Below are 19,836 nucleotides of genomic sequence, written 5' to 3' on the forward strand. Positions count from 1 at the left end.
TCATTGTTAAATTTAACATTCTTTTAAACTGCTATATTTATATTTGTATGCTTATACATATGTTAAAAACAGTGAGGCTAATTTTTCGATCATTCTATAGCGTATATATCGCTGTCCGATTTCAATCAAATTTAAAACGTAATTCTAAAATATTAAACTATTACTATATATCGAAATATTTTTCAATAAATTAATAATAATAATAATATTAAATAGTCTTCCGAATTTATTAAAACCTCGAAATATGTTCTTACAAGTTAAAAAACAGCGAAGTTAATATTTTTTTTTCATTTTTTTCCGTTTGATCCTATGGAAACTATATGATATAGTCGTACGATCCGGCTCTATCCGACTTAAATACTACCTGCAATACAAGGACAAATTTTGTTGTTGTAACGTAGAAACGAAAAAAATGGCTAATTGACTAATTTAAAAAAAATGCAACTGAATATGAGAAATATTAAATAAATCCTTTACGCTGAATTTTAGAGAACATACGTATTTTCATTAAATATCAGTATCATAATTTTATCTCTGCATAAAATCTGCATCTCCAAAGGTAATTTGAGACATTTATCCTGGCCATCGATCGTTAAGGATCTTTATGGGTTCCGTACCGTTCCGGTTCCCATTTTCGTACCCCCAAGCGATGTCCTTTTGCGGTTTTGTCGGCCCGCTTTTGTCTCCAACCTTTAGGCGGCCAGACACAATAGCAAACAAATTGTAGAGCAGACCCACAAACAGGCAATAATCATAACAATAATTTTGAAAACTGCAGAGAGACACAAACAGTCGGCGGTCGTCGCACCGTCAGGCCATAAAAACTCGCATCCTCGCATCCTCGAGACTCTTGCTCTTTTGTTCCCAGCGATGAGGCAGCATCTCGGGGACAAAGTGTGATGATTTTTATGACTCGCCCTCGCCTGTGAGTTTGTGCCGCCGAAGAAACAGGACCAGGACAAGTGGCAGCAAGTGACTGATCCGTTAGACGTATCCCTTTTTTTGTAGCCCATCCCATCTCATCCCACTCTGAATTTCAAGTGGCTGGAAGGCGACAGTGGCCTGGCGCCAGTTTGATTCGATGCCCGCTCCCGACTGCCGCAATTTGTTGTGGCCCAGCATCAAGTGCCGTTTAAAGGTTTGATTAGCCCGGTTTATCACGGAGCGGATCTCTTTCTAGCGACCCTCCGGTGCAAACGGTAGCGGCGGAGATTGCGTTGCATCCATGTACAAGATGCAACAACGATTGCAGATAAGTTAAACGCTCTGGAGCAGATGGGTGCTGATCAACACAGCAAGATATATTCGAGCGGATATCAAAGGTTTGACACTCAAGTGCGCTCTCTAAAATATAGATGATCAAAATATTAAACAATGTTCAAGATATGGCCCTTGATTTTAAGGAAACTCTGTGGGAAAAGTGTTTAAAGATTTTCCAGATTCTGTAGAATTTGAAATTATGTATTTGTAACTGAGATCTATAAGATATATATTAAGTCCATTGTTTTATGTTCTATGGAAGTAGGAAACTTATGTTGGCTAATTTTGCATTATTTCCTTATTAAATATATATATTATTTCTGGTCTGATGTATATTGATAATACAATTGTTCAATTTTAATACAATTATTTTTAAGCACTTGTGAAACCGACATGTGTTATTATGTTCATAAGTCATGATTTATTAAAGCCATTAATAATAATGACATTTAGTAAAGTTAAGCACAACTGATCAATTAAGCCCAGGCCACTAAAGTTCAGACTTAAATTAAAACTGATAGTAAAACATAGATGTGTTAATTTTTTGATGGTTTAATTATTTGAATACAAATTTAAAACATTCTTAGAAAAAGTAATTGGCTTAAATTATAATACTGTTTTTTGGGACTGATCACGTTAAAAACATCACATAAATTTGAATACAATAAAAATTATAGACAATATCACAAGTTATTGCGAAGAGTTATTTGAAATCGATTTTTGTAGAGCTATTTACGAAATTTTTTTTTTTAAATATTACGCCATATCTTATTGTTTTTGATTTTCCTCGTGCTCCCAAAATGATAGCTTCCCATTTTTAGAAGAACGTAATCTCGGCGAACATTATTGGTTGGCCCATATCCAAAACGTTTTCCAGTCCCATAAATATATTACAAGCGATTAGGCGACTTCAAAGAGCGTTTCCCCATTGCTCCCCAGAAAAACCCCTTTCCCCGTTGCCGTTCCCCTTTCCACGGAATGCTATCAGCAGCAGCAAGATGGGTGCCGTGCCCCCAGTTCCGAGGGAGGAGAAGGTCATCCAGAACTAAAACCCGAACTGCAACCAAAACCCCCTCCAAAGTGACACGAAAATGGCGTTCCATCTGGCGCAGCGTGCGAGAGCGGGATGGCGATGGGTTTGCTGATAAGCAGCCAATGGCAGGGAGATCTATACATACACATGGAGACACAGACACTCACAGAGTGAGTGGAAGCGAGAGAGCGGGTGACGACGCACTTGAGCATGAGAACAGGTCGGACGACTACCTGAGGATCGGCAGAGGGAGAGTGAGAGGGAGGAACCCATTCGACCGGATTCTGGCAGAATCGAAGTAGTGCCCGCTCTGAAACACAGAAAGACAGTCTCAATCTGGACAGCAAACCGATCAGTTCGTGCTCCAGTCGTCGCCACTCGATCGACTTTCCCACGGACCCACTTCACCCGCAAAGAACAAGATTACTTATCACCACGAAGAACCCAACATGTTGACCTTGCCCAACATCGCCGATCTGCGTCTGCAGCATCAGATCGCCCAGGAAATATACCGCCAGCAGATTATGCAACGATTGCCGGGTAAGTGGAGCACTCCCCACTCCTGCGATTGCCGACGGCTAACGGATCCAATCCAATCCTTCATCTGTAGATCCCCTGTGCGGCCTACTGCCGAATTTTGCCGGACACTTTCTGCCGCCGCCGCCGCCGCCACCACAACCCACGTTACCCGGGGATGTGGAGGCCAAACTGGAGAACAATGAACTGTGGCAGCAGTTCCACAGCATCGGCACCGAGATGATCATCACCAAGTGCGGCAGGTTGGTACCATTTGTCTGTTTGCCTATTTGCTCGCCCCCCATCAGCTTATCTCAAGCTGATAAGTCTGCTCCGACTTATGGTGGAAACGTGTGACTAACATGCATCCCATATTGTCTCTGTCCATTTCAGGCGGATGTTCCCCTCGATGCGCGTTTCTCTCAGTGGACTGGAGGAGGAGGCCAGCTACTGCGTCCTGCTCGAGATGGTGCCCATCGGCGATTGCCGCTACAAGTTCTCCGGATCCCAGTGGGTTCCGGCCGGCGGTGCCGAGCCCCAGAGCCCCCAGCGAATGTATCTGCATCCGGAGAGTCCGGCTACGGGAAAACACTGGCAGTCACAGGCCCTGCTTTTCAGCAAAGTCAAGCTCACGAACAACACCCTGGATAACAATGGACATGTAAGTTTTATCCACTCTTAAAAGTTTTTAAAATATTCCTTTATTCCTTATTTATCACTAAATATCACTGATCTAGATTTATTTTCAAGAAATAAATATTTGCCTCTTTTAAGATAATATTGATAAATAACCTTTATCATATAATATCTCCAAATAAATATATCTTTGACTTTAAAAACATCTTATAATAAGTGATACTTTGTGTTCCGAAACTTTTCAATTTCATTAAAATCTCTAATAAATAATATTTTAGAGCTTTTTAACTTATTTTATGTCTTCTATCCTTTTCAGATCGTCCTGGCCAGCATGCACAAGTATCAGCCGCGTCTGCATGTTATACGCACCTCTGATCTCGGCCAGATTCCCTGGGCCCCCCAGCAGGCCTTTGTGTTCCCGGAGACGGAGTTTATAGCCGTAACAGCTTATCAGGTGTGTGTGTATTGCCTATATCTCAGTCTAGATATGAGATCTGATAACTAATCCACCTGTTTGCTATGCAGAATGACCGCATAACCAAGCTGAAGATCGACAACAATCCCTTTGCCAAGGGATTCCGTGAGTCGGGTCAGTCGAGGTGCAAGAGGAAGATCAATGACTCGCCACCGCCATCGCAGACGGAGGTTAACCAGGTGGATGCGATGCCATCGCCGTTAGCCAAGCGGTTGCGACTGGTGGAGGAAATTCCTCAGCATCATCAGAGCCATCCGAGCGTTCCAATGCAGCGTCACTATCTGCTGGACACTCGGGAAGCCAATTTCTATGTGCCAGTGCCAGTGGCAGCGCCACCGCCGCCGGCCATCGAGTATGCCAGGCACAACGGTGGCTATCCAAGTTGGGCCTATACCCCGCCATCGCCGGCCTCATCCGTCTCCTCTTCGTCCAGCGGTGAGTCTGCTGCCGACCGCGAGGCAGATGCCGACACCTTTGTCGATGTGGTCGGAACTGCACCACCTGCTGCCGCTTCTCCCGCCCCAGTTTCTGCTACAGCTCCCCAACCGTCCAGCGATCCAGCAATGCCGAAGCCGAAACGAAGCAGCTTCAGCATCTCGGACATATTAGGAACCAGCTCGTCCATTTAAACTGCGTCCAGTTGGGTCGGTCCATGTGCTCCCATTTGGATTGAAATCGGTGCCTTGTACATTTAATTAGCGTTTAGTTGCCATCGTCTGCGTAGTGTCTAAGCTGAATTGTGATATTTTGCAGTTAATTAGGATTTCCAGGTATTTGCCATCAGTATTTATCGTATTTATTATGCAATTTTAATTGTTCACATGATTTCGTAATGGATTTATTGTCTTTGGCATTTTAATGCGGGATAAATAAAATATGTATGTGTATGTATGTATGTATGTATGAATTCGATGGACATATTTCTGGGACAAACGATGCGGGGAATGCGGAGCAATTAGAAGAGACAAACTCCAAACTCCAAACTCCAAACCGGAGATCTGAATAAATTCCCCAATAACTTCCCATGACTGCGCTTTGAATCCTGTTCCAGCAGTTTGTGTTGCATGCTTCCATTTGCCTGTCGTCGCCGAATACATAATTCCGTTTTGGTTTTGCTTTGGGGTTTCGGTTTCATATCTCCCGCATGCGAGGCATTAAAACCTGTTCCTCCAGACCCCAACGGCCCCTTCCACTCCTCCTCCTCCTCCACCTCCTCCACCTCAAGCAAGCTCCCTTCTAAGAGCAGAATAACCCACCGGCAACCAGGCAACAACATCGACAGCAACAGCATGGACATGGGCTTATCAGCAGATCAGAGCGAGCCGCATCTTAAACGCTGGCGCCGGCGCCAAGTTAAATGCGCTGATTGAGCGCCACGATCGCCGGCAATCCTGGCGAGCAAGCGTTCCGACTCCACTGCTCAATCCCCGATCCCCAATCTCCAATCCCCAATCCCGAGTCCCGTGTAATTGATGTTTTCACATTGTAGTTGTTAGCGAAACTGTGGCCATTTACATGCAATTGTCCGGGTGTCCCATCACACATCTCCATGCAATCGAGCGGAAACGAGGCGGCTCCTTTGAAAGTCCAGGTCCACCAGTCGCAAGTGTTGATCGTTGATCCCAAAGAGAGCCGGCTAGATGATGATTGGCCGAAAAACGGCCAATCTTCGACGGTGGCATTCGCTTCAGTTCGCGTTAAGAAACAATTGTTTGGAGTCAGGATCCCAATATACCACCGATATCCAAACCCACACACGTAGCTGCAACCTGTTTTGCGGCCCATTCATGTTGCCGCTGGAAGTGTTTATGGGCTCCACATTAGCCACACTGCATATTCATGTTAAACGTCGCCAAAAGACTAACGACAACGTTTGGCCCATTGTGTTGTTGTTGCTTGTGCTGCTGCTGCTGCTGCCGTTGGCTTTACCTTTACCTGAAATTTATTGAATTCTCATTTGGGGGCATCCGCTGGGCCAGGAGAAGAGTCCATGTTTGGGGCCGGAGCAAACACAAACGTTCGCATGTCAGCGGCAAATGAGCCCCGGATCGGGGCTCACTCGGCGATCTGCCAGCCGAGATAAGCCATCCCCTCCACGGGCATGTGTAATTTCCTTGGAAATTAATGTTGCGGCGGCCGAAATCAAAGTCACGGGCAACATATTTCGCTGGCGACAATTTTATCGGCAGCACAATGAAATCATTTGGAGCCGGCGACGACGTTCCCATTCAACGCTGGCGATATTATGTCTTTGCCGGAGTTTGACAGTCGCATGTATGTATGTTTGGTGCTCTAATTGCTTTGGTAGTTCCCAATCCTTTATTGCAGACACAGAATAAATGCTAACAGAATAAATGTCAGATCGTCCAGCGTTGCTGATGATCATGGTAATATAACAACAGTTGTGTAACGCTGCTGATAATATAATAATAATAGTTGGGCAAAGTTTAGTAAATGCGATCGCCAGTACGCATGTGGGGACGGCGATGCCAGTGATTGGGATTCTTCAACTCCACCAATCGGGTCAAATCAAAGCCAGCTGGCACAATAATCGGCGCCTTAGCGCCCTTCAAAAGAGGCGGCACCTTTGGAGCTGGTTGCCCTGACAAATTCGGCAAGGGGGATACATACTCCTTTACGGGCTCCTTCGCGGGTTCCTTTACGGGCTCCTTCACGGGCTCCTTCACGGGTTCCTTCACGGGCTCCTTCACGGGTTCCTCCACAGGCTTGTTATCTTTCGAAGGAGCCACATTGGTCTGAAACATGAATAGATGGTAGGGGTGAATATTCAGAGTTAGATTTGGGGGTAATGTGGACTACCAAATTTCAGAAAAATGAATAATTGTAAGTCTATTTTCTTTGCGATGGTATTATAAAAGCATATGCTGAAAAACTTACATATTTTAGTTTTGCAACTAATACTACATTGGCTTACTGAAGATTCAGAAGTCGATCCTATAAATTAAACAAAAAAATATGGGACTATTTGGATCTTTGTATTAAACAATACTTTGTTAAACTTTGATTACATAGACCTCTAACTAACTAACTATATATCTAAGCTCGAAAACCGAAGAGTAATATAGTGTACATACTTTAGTTGGCTCTTCGCCAGCAACAAAGGTATCATCAGCCTCCTTTTTAGACGATTCCGTGTCAAAGTAGGCCTCCAGGGCCACAGAAAACTGCCGCAGGCGGGAACTCTTTGGCTGGCTAGGATGCTGCTGTGAGCCCAACCAAATCTCGGTGAAGGCGTACTTCTGAATGGCCGCCGTGTGGCGATTGGTGGTCAGGTGCTCCTTCAGCATCGGTGCAGGTTCATCCAGGTTGAAGAGTTCCTGGCTGGGCATCTGATTTGAGGCAAGTTGCGGCACATCCCTGGGGCAACAGGGAAGGGGATCCTGCTTTTGCTCACTAATCGGCGAGATGGTGAACTTTTTGGGACTCTTGAAGCGGCCCATCACCTGGGTGGCTTTGCCTGTGGAGACGCCATCACAGGCGGAGGAGTCACTGGAATGGATCTCCGATTCTGGGGACTTTGGCTTCAAGGTGACGCCCGAAAAGGCGGCCTGGGTCTCCTCGACCTGTGGGGGTATTATCTTTACACTGCGTACTATATGGAAAGCCGATGCCACTTGCCGTTTTCTCCACATTCTCCATGGAAGTCTCATGCTCGGATCCCGAGTCAAAGTCCGCGGCGCTGTCGCTGTCGCTCCCCGAGAATGAGGCGCTCAGGTTGTCGAAGGACGAATCGGTTTGGTTAAAGGAGTGGAAGGACTCATTGTCCTCGCTCTCCGAGTCACTTTTATTAGCAAGAAAGCTCATTTTTTCTTGATTTTCTTCCTAGTTTGCGAAAAGTACAAATTATTTGTATGGAATGGCGCAATAGTCAAAATGACAAGTTTCAGGGTTGCCAAGGCTGCCAAACTAATTGGGGCCGAATACACTTGCCGCTTTTTCAAGTTGCGTTTCCCGGGCTGCTTCCACTTTTACTTCGTATGGAATAAAATAAATAGTTTATTAATTAAAGTAGTTATTATATAATTAATTATTATAAATATCATGAATATTAGTATTTTCTTGGAAAACGAAAAATACTAGTGTTTTCGTGGAACGGGCTTAGACAGCAACAAATAACCCACTTTTAATTTACAGATCCCATTTTAATTTAGAAAAGGCTATTTGTCTAATTTAAAAATCAAATATTTTTAGTGTCAACAGTTTTCAATATATAAAAGTATTTGAATGTATTTATCAAGATAAATAACGCATAAAGTTTTTTGTCTAGTGGAAACACGAAAATAAGTTCTTATGTGTAAAATTTGGCAACTCTGCTAGAGCTTCTTCTCATTCAATGGCGCGTATTAATTTGAATTTGATTTTGTGGTTTGTCTTCGAAGACAACAAAAGTATGCAAATAGATGGCCAACGACGGTGCTGCTGCATTTTGCACTCAATACAGTTGTAAACAAAGCGAGGACAATGCAAAGGGGTCTAAGCCTCTATAACGCATATATGTACGTACTTGACGACGGCCATTGTGCTCCGGTTTTGATTGTTCCACTGCGAGTATTTTCCAACTGATCCCGAGATTTGCCTATATGATCATTTATGCACCCTCCCACCGGGAGAGCACTGTAGTGGACCTGCTTATGTGGGTGATTTTCATTATCCTCTAATTGTTTGTGCCATTGTTCACACGATAGGTTTGAGAAATTACACGCTTTGTTAATTGTGCCAGCCCAAAAGGGTCGCTGTTCCTCATACATACATACATACATACATATGTATATGAATATGCTAGCCCACATGTGAGCCCATTTGCATAAACTGCTTTTACGGCCTTTGTTGGCCGCTGGCCAATCTTCCTGCTGTTGAGCCTCATCTTGGTGCTGCGTTTGTTCTGCTCTAGTTTAGAACCCCAGCTTAGTAGGGTACAGGTCGATTTGGGAACCCAGACGGTTTGGTCTGGGTCGGTGCATCCGTTTTATGGCTTGGCTCCGGCGACACGGAAACCTTTCTTTGCCACGCTTTGTTGCATTCTCCTCGCGACCAATATATTTGCATTGGCCAACAATAAAAACTCAAGTACCATCGCATTGTTGCCATCTTGTTTGCCTAACGCCGGGCGCAGGCTAAACTAAAGTTTAGAAAAGGGCTCAGACGGAGGCCATCCGGGATTGGAAATCTACTCTGGTTTCCTTCTACCCTTAATCCACATGGAACAAATGTTGATGATCAATACTATTTATTCTTAATAAAGCGATCTCTTTTAAATTAAACATTGCATTGCTTTAAATTGCTTTGCAAATTTTATTTAACTTAATCATCAAAAAAGTGTGTTTCGACTCTTAAAGGGAACCTCAAGTTATTGTTTATTTATATGCTAACGATATTTCTATGTGCATTTTTAACTTTAAAAAAACTTAAAAAAAATACTTATCTAAAGTCTAAGATTTAAAGATCGGAAAAAGTAAATATCATCAGTTTAAGTTTATGTTTTCTTAGAACACCTGATGGCAAGAAGGAATGACTTCTCGAATCAAGTCTCAATTTGTAGTGGCAGCCACGCGTGCGCTGTGTAAAATGCTTTTCCAACTCATTAGCACCGCCAGTGCCAGTTCCCCCTAATAACTAATTAAGTTTCGTTTAGGAAACAATTCCCCCTTTTTTCTTGAGTTCCCCAAATTCGTGTTTACACAACAAAAATGCTGCTCGACAAAGTGTATCTAATTTCATAACAAAACAGAAAGAGGCAACTTGCAGAGGCCAGGCAACAAATGTGGCAGCGTAAAAAGCAACAGCCATAGTGCATTAATTATCCGGGGACCTGCGACATCTGCCGTGGATGGATGGGGTTTTGGGGGTGCGGATGGGGGAAGTACGGCCATTTAATGAGGCATTCATTGCACTCACAACCTTGCGCCTGTCAACACTCGCACACACGGCCGACATCTGTCACCCGTTCTAGACTGGAATCCCCTATAAAACCGCAGGCCTGCCGATCGGAACCGATCCCCAGAGGCCTAGAAAAACAGCAACATAAACGGCAACAATTTCAAATCGATTTGGTACACTGCAAGAAAATTATTTCTCAGTATGATGATTAAAATTTGATCTGCAAAACGCTTGTTTTTTGTAAGAAATGTATGAAATTGTACATTTAAAGATTGATATTTCATATTTATAAACAAAACATTAATTATTTATTTATAAAAAGACAAAAAAAACAAAAATCAAACATAAAAATAGGTTTTATGAAACGTTTTTAACTTAATTTCCTCTAAGTAATTACAGTTCGGATTGTTAAAAGAAAAAATCTAAACTATATTCATTTTATTTACAACATAACAATGATATTAATAAATTTTATTAAACGTTCAGGACAAATAATATTATCGTTAAAATATTTTGTATATGAATCTTTTATATAAAAAACTTTAAAAAAACCTTTTCTTATTTATTAAATTTTTTATTTTCAAAATCTAAATACTCTTAACCAAGTCAAAAGATCATATTCTCCTCAAGTTGATTATTTTTTTCGGTGTGGTTAATTGATTCGACCGTGTTTGTTTTTTCGATGGCTGGGCGGGCAGCGGTGTCTGCACCGCCCCTCTGTCCCTCCAGTGCAGACGAGACGTGGGTGGTGACGCATGTCATCGTAAACTTCATCATTGGCTCCGTTCAGCCCCTGGCCAAGATGCTCCGGCTCTGCAGCTCTTCATCTCGTCGGCAACTTACATAACGAATTGTCTATTTTCTTTGGCTTCGTCTCAGTCTCTGCCCATTTCATAAATAGCATGGCCTATGGATTCGAGTCTCTGGGGTAGCATCCGAGGGCTGCAACCAAAATTTCATGCCTTGTCGAGCTATTTAATTGCAAACAAATTATGTTCTAGCCAGTCGCATCTCTGTGTGGCTAATGGATGCTGCGGCGGAAGATGCCCATGTCGATGATGATGTTGTCGAAACCCGAACGTTTATCTTGTAAATTGGTTGGGATTAATGTCTGGCGGAAGTTGTGATTTCCAGCCCAAGATCGGCCAATGATAGAGGGCCAACTGGCGGTAGTATTTTTTCCGTTCCGATATGTTCATTTACCTACAGCGATGAGTGGGCGTTCTGGCTTTGAGAGCTCAGCCCAGCAGGATATTATAATCCTAAGTGAAATAAAACAAATCTATTTTCTTATACTTTAGTGTAACTTTTATTTAACTTAGTAACTAATCAGGCTATGATCTGTATAATATCAAATTGAGTACAACAAGTATGTTTATGTCTTCTAAAATCAAGAATAATACAGTGCCATCAATATTGTTCATTATTTAAATAGATTCAGAACAGTTTATCTTGAGTTTAAGAATGTCACTATGCTCTTTTTGTAATTAACAAAAAATGATAGCTTTTTATAACAAAATACATACAAACTTATTCTTGATCTAATTCTATAACTTGATTCCCTCTAACTGCCTCCCCCCAAGATGGCCGATATGCTGAAGCCCTTGCTCCTTGTAGAGGGTTGTTCCGGTGGCTGTTCCTGTGAGGATTGGTCCGCAGTGGTTGTTTCACTGCCCACATCCAGTTCGAGTTCCTCGGCTCCCGACTCATCCGATATGAGATCCCCACCGCAATTGCCTGGGGGAAGGTTCAGGCCAGGATGTGGACCCAGTCCGGCCTGTAAAATGGCTGCCGATGGATAGAGAGGTGAGGGCTGAATCCCTCCGCCGTACTCGTGGGGTCTTCCGAAATAGGTGCAGGCCAGGTCCACGAGTGAGGGTCTCAGCAGGCTCTGCATGTTCTGCTGGAAGTGCTGCATAAAAACGCTGGAGGCACTCCTCGCCTGGAGGGGATGGGGGGGATGTGGATGGGCCAAAGAATTGGCGCCAGGCGCCGCCTGATCGTCCAGCGATGACGATAAGGAGCAGGCGGAGCCATTTGATCTCAGGCGCTTAATTTGCGGACCATCCAAATCGCCGATTGCCGATGATGGTCCTCCTCCTCCTCCTCCTCCTCCTCCTGCCATCTCACTGCCTTTCGCCGGCGACATGTCAGATTCGGAGTGGGATTGCGAATGGGACAGTGACTGCGACTGCGATTGCGACTGCGACTGATCTTGATCCTCGCCAGTTGGCGATGAAGACATCTTGCGCTTGCAACGCGATTGTCCCGTTTCGCGGAAGCCCTTGGCAAACGGATTGTTGTCGATCTTCAGCTTGGTGATGCGATCGTTCTGCGGAAGAGAAGACAGACAGACAGTAGAGTAGGAGCGTGAAATTTGACGATTGCCAGCATAATCTTGGGTAACGGGGGGAGAGGACACATCGCATAAGTCACTGGCGTCCAGTAGCAGTGGCGTTAAGTAACAGGGCCACTTGACACCGGACCCCGACCGCTCAGTTCCACTCCAGATGACTTGACAACTTTGTGATCTCTCGGATCTCTCAACCCGAATCTCCGATCTCTCGGCGATCTTGCTAATTAGAGGCAGACTGGCGTCGGCTGTCAATGGGCCCAGACCTAGACAAAAACACAGCGAGGCGCTCAAATTTACAAGGATGTGGCTATCCAACTTCCTAAAACAACAATCCAACCCGCTGACTTTTTGCCTGCCCGCCCTTTCGGATCTCGGATCTCGAACGTCGAATCTCGGAGGCGTTCCATGCTAATTCGAGACGTTGACCAAGCTACCCACGGCGTGAGCGATCGCCGCTCGTTTGCCCAAAATTAACCAATTAGTGTGTTCGTTCCCAGTCTCTGGGCCAGTGCTCAATGCTCAATGAATTGGCAAAAAAGTGCGCTCAAGAAAGGCAGGCTAGCCTCGAGGACACATGCTTCGAATACACTTGGCAAAAACATTTCCCCTAAAGACTTAATGGTGCGACTGCGAGGAACCTTGAAAGTCTCTGCTAAAAGCGCATTGATTAAACAATTATCGGATAGCATGTAATGAATTTTAGCTTGGAGTGTTCTACGTTTAGATATGTGTGTTAAATAGTAATTAAAAATTAATATATTTAGTCATTACTTAAAATAAACCATTTACCATCTTCTGGCTATGTAAAGCCTACTTTGTAATTTTGACGACTTTATTGATATATACATATATACATTAAATTAAAATATTTTGCATTTTTATTCCTTAAGAGTAAGATATTTCAAACTATCTAAAGTCATGCCTTTTAGCTTAAAGTTTAAATATTAAAAAAAAATGCACCTTCCCAACATTAAGAGAAATTACCTTTAGAAAACCATTATATGTTTAAAAAAAAGCTCGACTTGAGATTAAAACATTTTTTTAATATAACTTGTTCAAATTTTAGATGCTTTGAATTGCACACATTCCTGAAAAGCCTTGCAAACCTCCTGCTTACATTTGTATGCCCAATGAAAGTGTGTGTGAAGTAGAAGTGGAGATGGAACCACTTACCTGGTAGGCTGTCACGGCCACGAACTCGGTCTCGGCGAACACAAAGGCCTGTTGGGGGGCCCAGGGAATCTGCGCCAGGTCAGCGGTGCGTATGACATGCAGACGCGGCTGATACTTGTGCATGCTGGCCAGGACGATCTGCGGATTGGATTGGAGTTGGGATGGCGAAAGGGGTTCGGACTTGGATGAGTAACCAGAGCCGACTTCAAAGGATTGTCCGCACTTACATGGCCGCTGTTGTCCAGCGTGTTATTGGTCAGCTTGACCTTGTTGAAGAGTATGGGCTGCGCCTGCCAATGGGCACCGGTGGCCGGGCTGTCCGGATGCAGGTACATCCGCTGCGGACTCTGGGGCTCAGCTCCGCCGGCCGGAACCCACTGGGATCCGGAGAACTTGTAGCGACAGTCGCCAATGGGCACCATCTCCAGGAGCACGCAATAATTGCTCTCATCCTCCAAGCCAGACACACTCAGACGCATCGAGGGGAACATGCGTCTGTTTAAGAGTAAAACATAAAACATAAATTTAGTCATATCCATATTGATGTTCATATTATAAACATAAAGACCAATCTTGTGTAGAAACTAATGAATTCCTGTCTTATAATTTAATACCAAAATTAATATAGATAAATATCATATGTTTTCCTATAAATTAATTGATTTAAACATGAGAGAAAATATGATCTTATCAGTATAGCCCAAAAACATATGAATATTAAATGCATAAAGAAATCATTGTAATATCTTAATAATAGTGATTGGGGATATAAAATTAATTTTTAAAAATAACTTTACCAGTATTATATAATTTACCATTATTATATAATATTGAAATGTTTTAAATAATTTTGTTCAACTCTAACATTGATTATTTTTATGGGTTAAAGTCAATCATCTTTCCACCACAATTTTAGCTATATTATTATTGTTGCTTATAATGTTAACATCTAAAAATCATATTTTATCATAAACAAATACCGGAACATTTTCATATTGATTCTCTGAAAGAATTCGAGTGTGCCAGATGAGAGGGGGAAATTCAGGAAAATCCCTGGAATATTTTAGAGCCTTTGTTTACCGAGCAAACTCAAATATAGTCATGCTAGATCGACAAAAGGAGCCCGTGGCCGAGCCTGCGTGGGCGTTACAAATATTTAATTGTGAGATTTCCCTTCCATGCGCCATGTAATTAGCCCTGGCCAAATAGAGACTGCCTGAGCCTGTGCTAACAAGGATGCGAGGCCCTGACCCTCGCCTCCAACTCCAAGTCCAACTTTCTGCTGCCGCAGAAAACAGCAGGTGGGCCAGGTTCTTGGCGCCAGCCCGAAATACATATGTTTGTTTGCCCTTCGTCCTCATATTCATCCTCATTTCATCCTCGAATGGCTTGTTGTTTTTGGCAATGATTTCGTGTTTCTCCGGGCCGATGATTAATTAATTGAACTCCGCTGCGCTTTGATTTGCTAACGTTTAATTTGATTCTGGCTTCTCGAACTGCCTTTCGGGTCTGTTGAATTCCATTAGAGCACAGCACCGAAATATTTCGACATTTGTGCGGTTTAGAATTTCATTTTCAATTTGGCTCCTCTCGTTTGTGGTTTGTTGTTTATTGTTTTCCTCTTTTTTTGGCAAGAGTCCGCTGTCTGGTTTTGGACAAACGATTTGTTAAGATCGTATCTTTAGCGCGTCTGCGCATAATTACCAATGGAAGAATTTTTGGGCTGCGAGTGAGGAGAATGCTGACCAATTGACGGCATTCACCTTGGCGCTTTACGCTCGGCAGGTGCAGGGACACATTCAAGGAATGCGTTCGGGGATCTCAGCCTCTCGAAGCAGGGGAAACATCCACTCATTTTTCACCCCCGGAGCACCAATGTTTACCCTATAATTCCACATAAGTGGCTGCCTGATATTCGATAAATTAGCATATTTAGGAAATTAAAAGTGAGGCTACTTATTGACAGCTATAAAACTAGAAATAGGAGTATACATTTCAAACACTATTTGTCGTTTTAAAGGGGGTAAAAAATGAAAACACTAACAGTTTTCATTAATTGATATTGTCAGAAAATTGTAAATTAAAGGAAATTAAAAGTGAGGCTACTCATTCTGTCGCTATTGTGTTTTAAAGGGGTAAAAAAGGAAAACACTAACCGTTTTCATTAATTGGTATTGTCAGAAAACTGTTCGGGACATAGTTATTCTTCAAAACATTTTTTTTAATATAACAGCTCTAAACAAAAATTTTACATAATTTTAATGATATACCAAAAGGGATAACACATTAAGGCATCAAATTTTTATACAATTTTTAAAAGAAATGACAGTATTTTAAACCTTTGGTCCAAACAATAGTGTTCTTTTATATATGCTATATATCTTTATAGCATGACATAAAACAAATTTTTTTTTAGAAAAGTTGTAATTCAAATAAAACATAAAAAATTACGTCAATGCTTTATTTCTTTAAAAATTATTAATGGTTCGTTAGTATTATTTATTAAGTGCTCATTTTAAGACTGCTTCCAAAGGGGCCAGGGAAAATTCCTGTCTATCTTTGCGCTTCCCATCGAGGTTACCGTGTCGCTTCTGTTTGCCGCCTCTCTTGGCGCTTCTTATTTTGGCCCGGTTGGTGAGCGGAGCCCACACACTCTAAAAGCTTCGTGACAAAGTCATTTCATTTTCCGCCGTCAGGCATTAACCGATACGCTTTGTTCTATCTAACATTAATGGCCGTCTGCGCTCTTGCCACCCAAAAAGATGGAACGGTTCAAGTGGCAAACGGAGCTCAGACAAGCAACTAATTAGTTTTTATGGGCCTCACTTGGTATAGGCATAGAGCTTGGGCTTGAGATCGGATCCGAATGGGAAATGAAACGGAGAACGGGATGCGATTGGGCAGACGGTGGCACTCTGGCGCCTAATCATTAAAAATTCAAATCGATTGCATCGCGAGCTCTCCGCCGAGGCACATAAAACATTTTTGATGAGCATAAAAAGTATTTAATACGCAGCCTTTATGAATAATTCATGGCATATATAAAACAAAAGGGTTGTTCGCTGCTCGAAGAGAGTTTTTCGGCTGCATTTCGAGACCAAAAGTTTATGATAATGCGCTGGGAACCCTTTTCGATCGGATCGATCGGATCGAACTGAGGCCAAGTGTGAAATTGCTCGTATCTGTCGACAGGCTGTGGTCACTGTCACTGCCAAAGACATATCACAGATATGTATGCGCATCTGAGGGATGCAGAACTCGGAGATACGTGTATTTCGGGGTCTCAGGTTGGGCTCGTCTGCAGACAGGCGCCACAATAAAAACGCTAAGAGCTACAAAGATGACGACAAAGTATCCTTGACGCGAAGATTTATGCCAGCCAAGGTATAAAGGAGCGCCGACGAGGACGACAGGACGTCCCACTGAGCACGGCGTTCGGTCGGCCTACAATAAATTACGATGACGCCACTTTACGCACATTCGAACAAGTGCCGGACACTTTTAGGTAGTCGATGCTCGAGTCGTGCATCTGATAGATACACGATAAACTAGCCCCGGGCGATCGCGCTATGCCTTTGATTCGGACACTCATGGTTGCCGTTGCCTATCACCAATCTGGGCACGCAAAGTGCCGGCAAACTTGTCCGCTTTACGCCTCGCGCGATAGTACCCATTATGCATCTTGGCTGTACCTGCAGTCGAGCCGCTCTTGCATTTCCCATTTTCTATTTTTCAAATTCCAATTTCACATCCTGCCAGTGTAAGTGCATCCTTCCGCCTTGTTTGCCTGTGAAAATTGTTGTCGCGACGCCGCTGTAAACAATTTGCAGGCGCCTGCGTCTAATGAGCGTTTAACAGCAGCAGATCCTCGCTTCACCGACTGGACTGGACAGGACTGGACTGGGCTGGATCGAAATTGGGATCTGTGTAGGGTGCTTTAAGTGCCAGCGCTGGTTTATTTTTCTTTGCCCTGCGTCTGGGGTATTAGTTTTCACGTTCCTGCTAATGCATCGCCCGATCTATGTTTGTTCCCGATCCCCGATCCCCGAAGTCTGTATTTTCATATTCCCCCCACTCTCACTCTTTTCGATTTTCATCATCAAAGATCCGTGTTGTGCTCTAAGCCTACCTGCCGCTCTTGGTGATGATCATTTCCGTGCCAATTTGATGGAACTGCTTCCACAGATCATCGTTCTGCAGGGTCATCTCAACGCCGGGCAGGGTGACACGGGGTGGCATGATCACGTGCCGCGGCATCGGAATGGGCAGCATGGGCGGAAAGGGATCTGAAAGTGGAAAGGATGGGTTAAAAAAGCATGAGAAGGACAAATTTACCAAATAACTTTATCTTGAACTGAACGAATCATAAGATTTAGTTAATTATGAAGAATGATCAAATAGTTTAAATAAAAAATTATGAAAACATGGTTGCTGGTAAAATAATTTGTAATAGTAAATTAAAAAAAAAGTCGTCTGAAAAGCAAATCGTTGAGTTAAAAAAATATCTGAATTAAATATTAAATAAAAATAGTTATGCATATTGAATAAATTAATATCAAATTATTTTAACTTATGTTGAACATATTATATTTAAAAAAGCAGCTTTTCGATTTAAATGCATTAAATTTAAGTTAAAATTTATAAGTAAAAGGATGAAAATGAAAGCTATAAATATTTAAGTTGAGTAAAAAGTATTTGGAGTGTATAGTGTGCATTATTTTAATTAACATATGTCTTTACACAACTTATTTATCACATTGAACACAACTGAATATATATTTTTTAAGTTTATATATATTAAAGAAACATTGTCAAATATGTTTTAAAAATGAAAATGCTCTTCTTTTATAAGTAAGCTTATATATTTTGAAAAATGATAAAATAATATAGAAAAGATATACCTGAACTGATTATTATTGTCGATTAAATTGAATTAACAAGCTTTTAAGTTCTGAAAATGTTAGCACCTAATCACGTGATACAATGTTGTTAATAAAGTTAGAAAAGTACACTTTCGTAAGGAAATAATAAAAAAAATGAAAAAGGTTTCATTATAAATAGAAAGCCACCTTAATGATTGTCATTAGTTTTTGAGTGTGGGTCTGAGAACTAAGCTGGTCTTTAAAAGATGTGTGATATTTCAGACTTATCACGAAGAAAATGATCATTGACAAATTTAGCTGTTATATAAGGGCTCTTTTGGCGAACAAGGAACATTGATTGTTCGCCGATTGCCAAACTTAATGCCCTCCATTAGGGAACAACAAAATATGGAGCCTTAATTTGCCAAACGTGATTACATACAAAGATATTGTTTTAGGGGCACGATGATCCCGCTGTTTAACGATCGTCGGCAACAAGCAAAATGCATTTGATATCAAGTTTCCCGATCGGCGATCACTTTCCCACATTACTCAGCTTTATGATCGCCTGGCCATAAACTCTCGCACACTCGCACACACCCCGCTGATCTTGGCCAACGTGGGGGCAGGGACAGAAACCGAAAGAAAGAAACAGCTCGCCAAAAGTTATGGCCATTAATGCTAATGATGCTTAACAGCTTTGCCGCGCGCTTAACGGGGCGTATGAGTGATGTGGGGCTAAAAGCTTACCTGGTATGCGCTGCATAATCTGCTGGCGATAGATCTCGTGCGCTATATGCTGCTGCATGCGCAGATCCACCAACTCGTTCATGGTGATCATGTTGACGAAGTTGGGTTTTAAAAAAAACAGCTATATAGCCGAAACTTTTGTTTGCCCCTTGTCACTTGCACAATTGTTCCACACACAAAGCACTGTCACCGGTTGACAAAACATTCATATATGTATGGCGGGGTCTTTTTTGGTCCGGGTTTACTTTTTTGGGCGAGCACGAGACACCGCCGATTAGCGTCAATTATGCAAATCACGGCACAAAAGTCTCTCATGTGCGTGGGTGTTAATTTGATTACGCCGGTGTCGTATTTGGGTTACTTGACAATATCATATGGAGGATTGGTGTCTTTAGCCGACGGTCGTGTCTTGAGTTCGCCAAGTTCGCATTTAAACTGAGCAAGTTCCGTTGGCGGAGCGATCTCTCGATCGAGCTGAAAGAAACGAGCTTGACTCGTTTGCTCTTGAGCCATTGATCGAGATTACCTGCTGCGCTCCACTGATTGGCTGCCTAACAGGCAGCTAGCCGTCTCGCTCTGGTTTGGCACCTCCATTTTGAAAAATGCCTCAATTTTCCAGCTGCCATTGCTCCGCCCACGAACTGTTGCCTATCTCTGTCTCCCCATGATGCCAGCCCGCTCTAATTGCGTTTAATTTTGAAGTGCGAAGTTGCACAGTCAGCAACAGCAACAGCAGCAACAGCAGCAACAGCAACAGCAACAGCACAGCAGCAACATGTTGCTGCGGGGTTTCGTTCGCCCTGTGTGTGCTGCCTTTTAATTATGATCATGATGATTGAAATTGTTTTTTCTCCGTCTCCTCTTTTTGGCATCTTTT

General features: G+C 42.7%; 3 protein-coding genes across 3 annotated transcripts; 1 reads left to right on the top strand and 2 right to left on the bottom strand.

The window, feature by feature from the left end:
- Positions 1–2,637: 2,637 nt before the first annotated feature.
- Positions 2,638–4,795, top strand: LOC108142264 (T-box-containing protein TBX6L). The gene is made up of 5 exons (XM_017265986.2): positions 2,638–2,833; positions 2,904–3,072; positions 3,203–3,470; positions 3,762–3,899; positions 3,971–4,795. The coding sequence occupies exons 1-5, from the start codon at positions 2,743–2,745 to the stop codon at positions 4,547–4,549; spliced, it is 1,245 nt and encodes a 414-aa protein (XP_017121475.1). The 5' UTR covers positions 2,638–2,742; the 3' UTR covers positions 4,550–4,795.
- Positions 4,796–6,216: 1,421 nt separating this feature from the next.
- LOC108142269 (probable inactive serine/threonine-protein kinase DDB_G0278909) lies at positions 6,217–7,810 on the bottom strand. The gene is made up of 3 exons (XM_017265992.2): positions 7,560–7,810; positions 7,016–7,504; positions 6,217–6,676 (listed from the first exon to the last, which is right to left on the bottom strand). Exons 1-3 carry the CDS (start codon positions 7,743–7,745, stop codon positions 6,368–6,370), a joined length of 984 nt encoding a protein of 327 aa, XP_017121481.1. The 5' UTR covers positions 7,746–7,810; the 3' UTR covers positions 6,217–6,367.
- A 3,345-nt stretch (positions 7,811–11,155) lies between these two features.
- On the bottom strand, positions 11,156–19,408 carry LOC108142858 (T-box transcription factor TBX6). The gene is made up of 5 exons (XM_017266929.2): positions 18,960–19,408; positions 17,477–17,633; positions 13,575–13,842; positions 13,348–13,485; positions 11,156–12,150 (listed from the first exon to the last, which is right to left on the bottom strand). Exons 1-5 carry the CDS (start codon positions 19,048–19,050, stop codon positions 11,383–11,385), a joined length of 1,422 nt encoding a protein of 473 aa, XP_017122418.1. The 5' UTR covers positions 19,051–19,408; the 3' UTR covers positions 11,156–11,382.
- Positions 19,409–19,836: the final 428 nt, after the last annotated feature.

Source organism: Drosophila elegans, unplaced genomic scaffold (genome assembly GCF_018152505.1).
Source record: "Drosophila elegans isolate 14027-0461.03 unplaced genomic scaffold, ASM1815250v1 contig_208, whole genome shotgun sequence".
In the NCBI taxonomy this organism is placed as follows: Eukaryota; Metazoa; Arthropoda; class Insecta; order Diptera; family Drosophilidae; genus Drosophila; species Drosophila elegans.

Excerpts from the sequence above, each read along its gene's own strand:
- LOC108142264 (XM_017265986.2), top strand. The coding sequence starts at position 2,743 with ATGTTGACCTTGCCCAACATCGCCGATCTGCGTCTGCAGCATCAGATC. Across the intron at positions 3,073-3,202 it reads ATCATCACCAAGTGCGGCAG|GCGGATGTTCCCCTCGATGC; the intron begins GTTGGTACCATT and ends TGTCCATTTCAG. Across the intron at positions 3,471-3,761 it reads CCCTGGATAACAATGGACAT|ATCGTCCTGGCCAGCATGCA; the intron begins GTAAGTTTTATC and ends TATCCTTTTCAG.
- LOC108142269 (XM_017265992.2), bottom strand. The coding sequence starts at position 7,745 with ATGAGCTTTCTTGCTAATAAAAGTGACTCGGAGAGCGAGGACAATGAG. Across the intron at positions 7,505-7,559 it reads TGGAGAATGTGGAGAAAACG|GTCGAGGAGACCCAGGCCGC; the intron begins GCAAGTGGCATC and ends ATACCCCCACAG. Across the intron at positions 6,677-7,015 it reads CTGGCGAAGAGCCAACTAAA|ACCAATGTGGCTCCTTCGAA; the intron begins GTATGTACACTA and ends TTCATGTTTCAG.
- LOC108142858 (XM_017266929.2), bottom strand. The coding sequence starts at position 19,050 with ATGATCACCATGAACGAGTTGGTGGATCTGCGCATGCAGCAGCATATA. Across the intron at positions 17,634-18,959 it reads GATTATGCAGCGCATACCAG|ATCCCTTTCCGCCCATGCTG; the intron begins GTAAGCTTTTAG and ends TTCCACTTTCAG. Across the intron at positions 13,843-17,476 it reads ATCATCACCAAGAGCGGCAG|ACGCATGTTCCCCTCGATGC; the intron begins GTAGGCTTAGAG and ends ACTCTTAAACAG.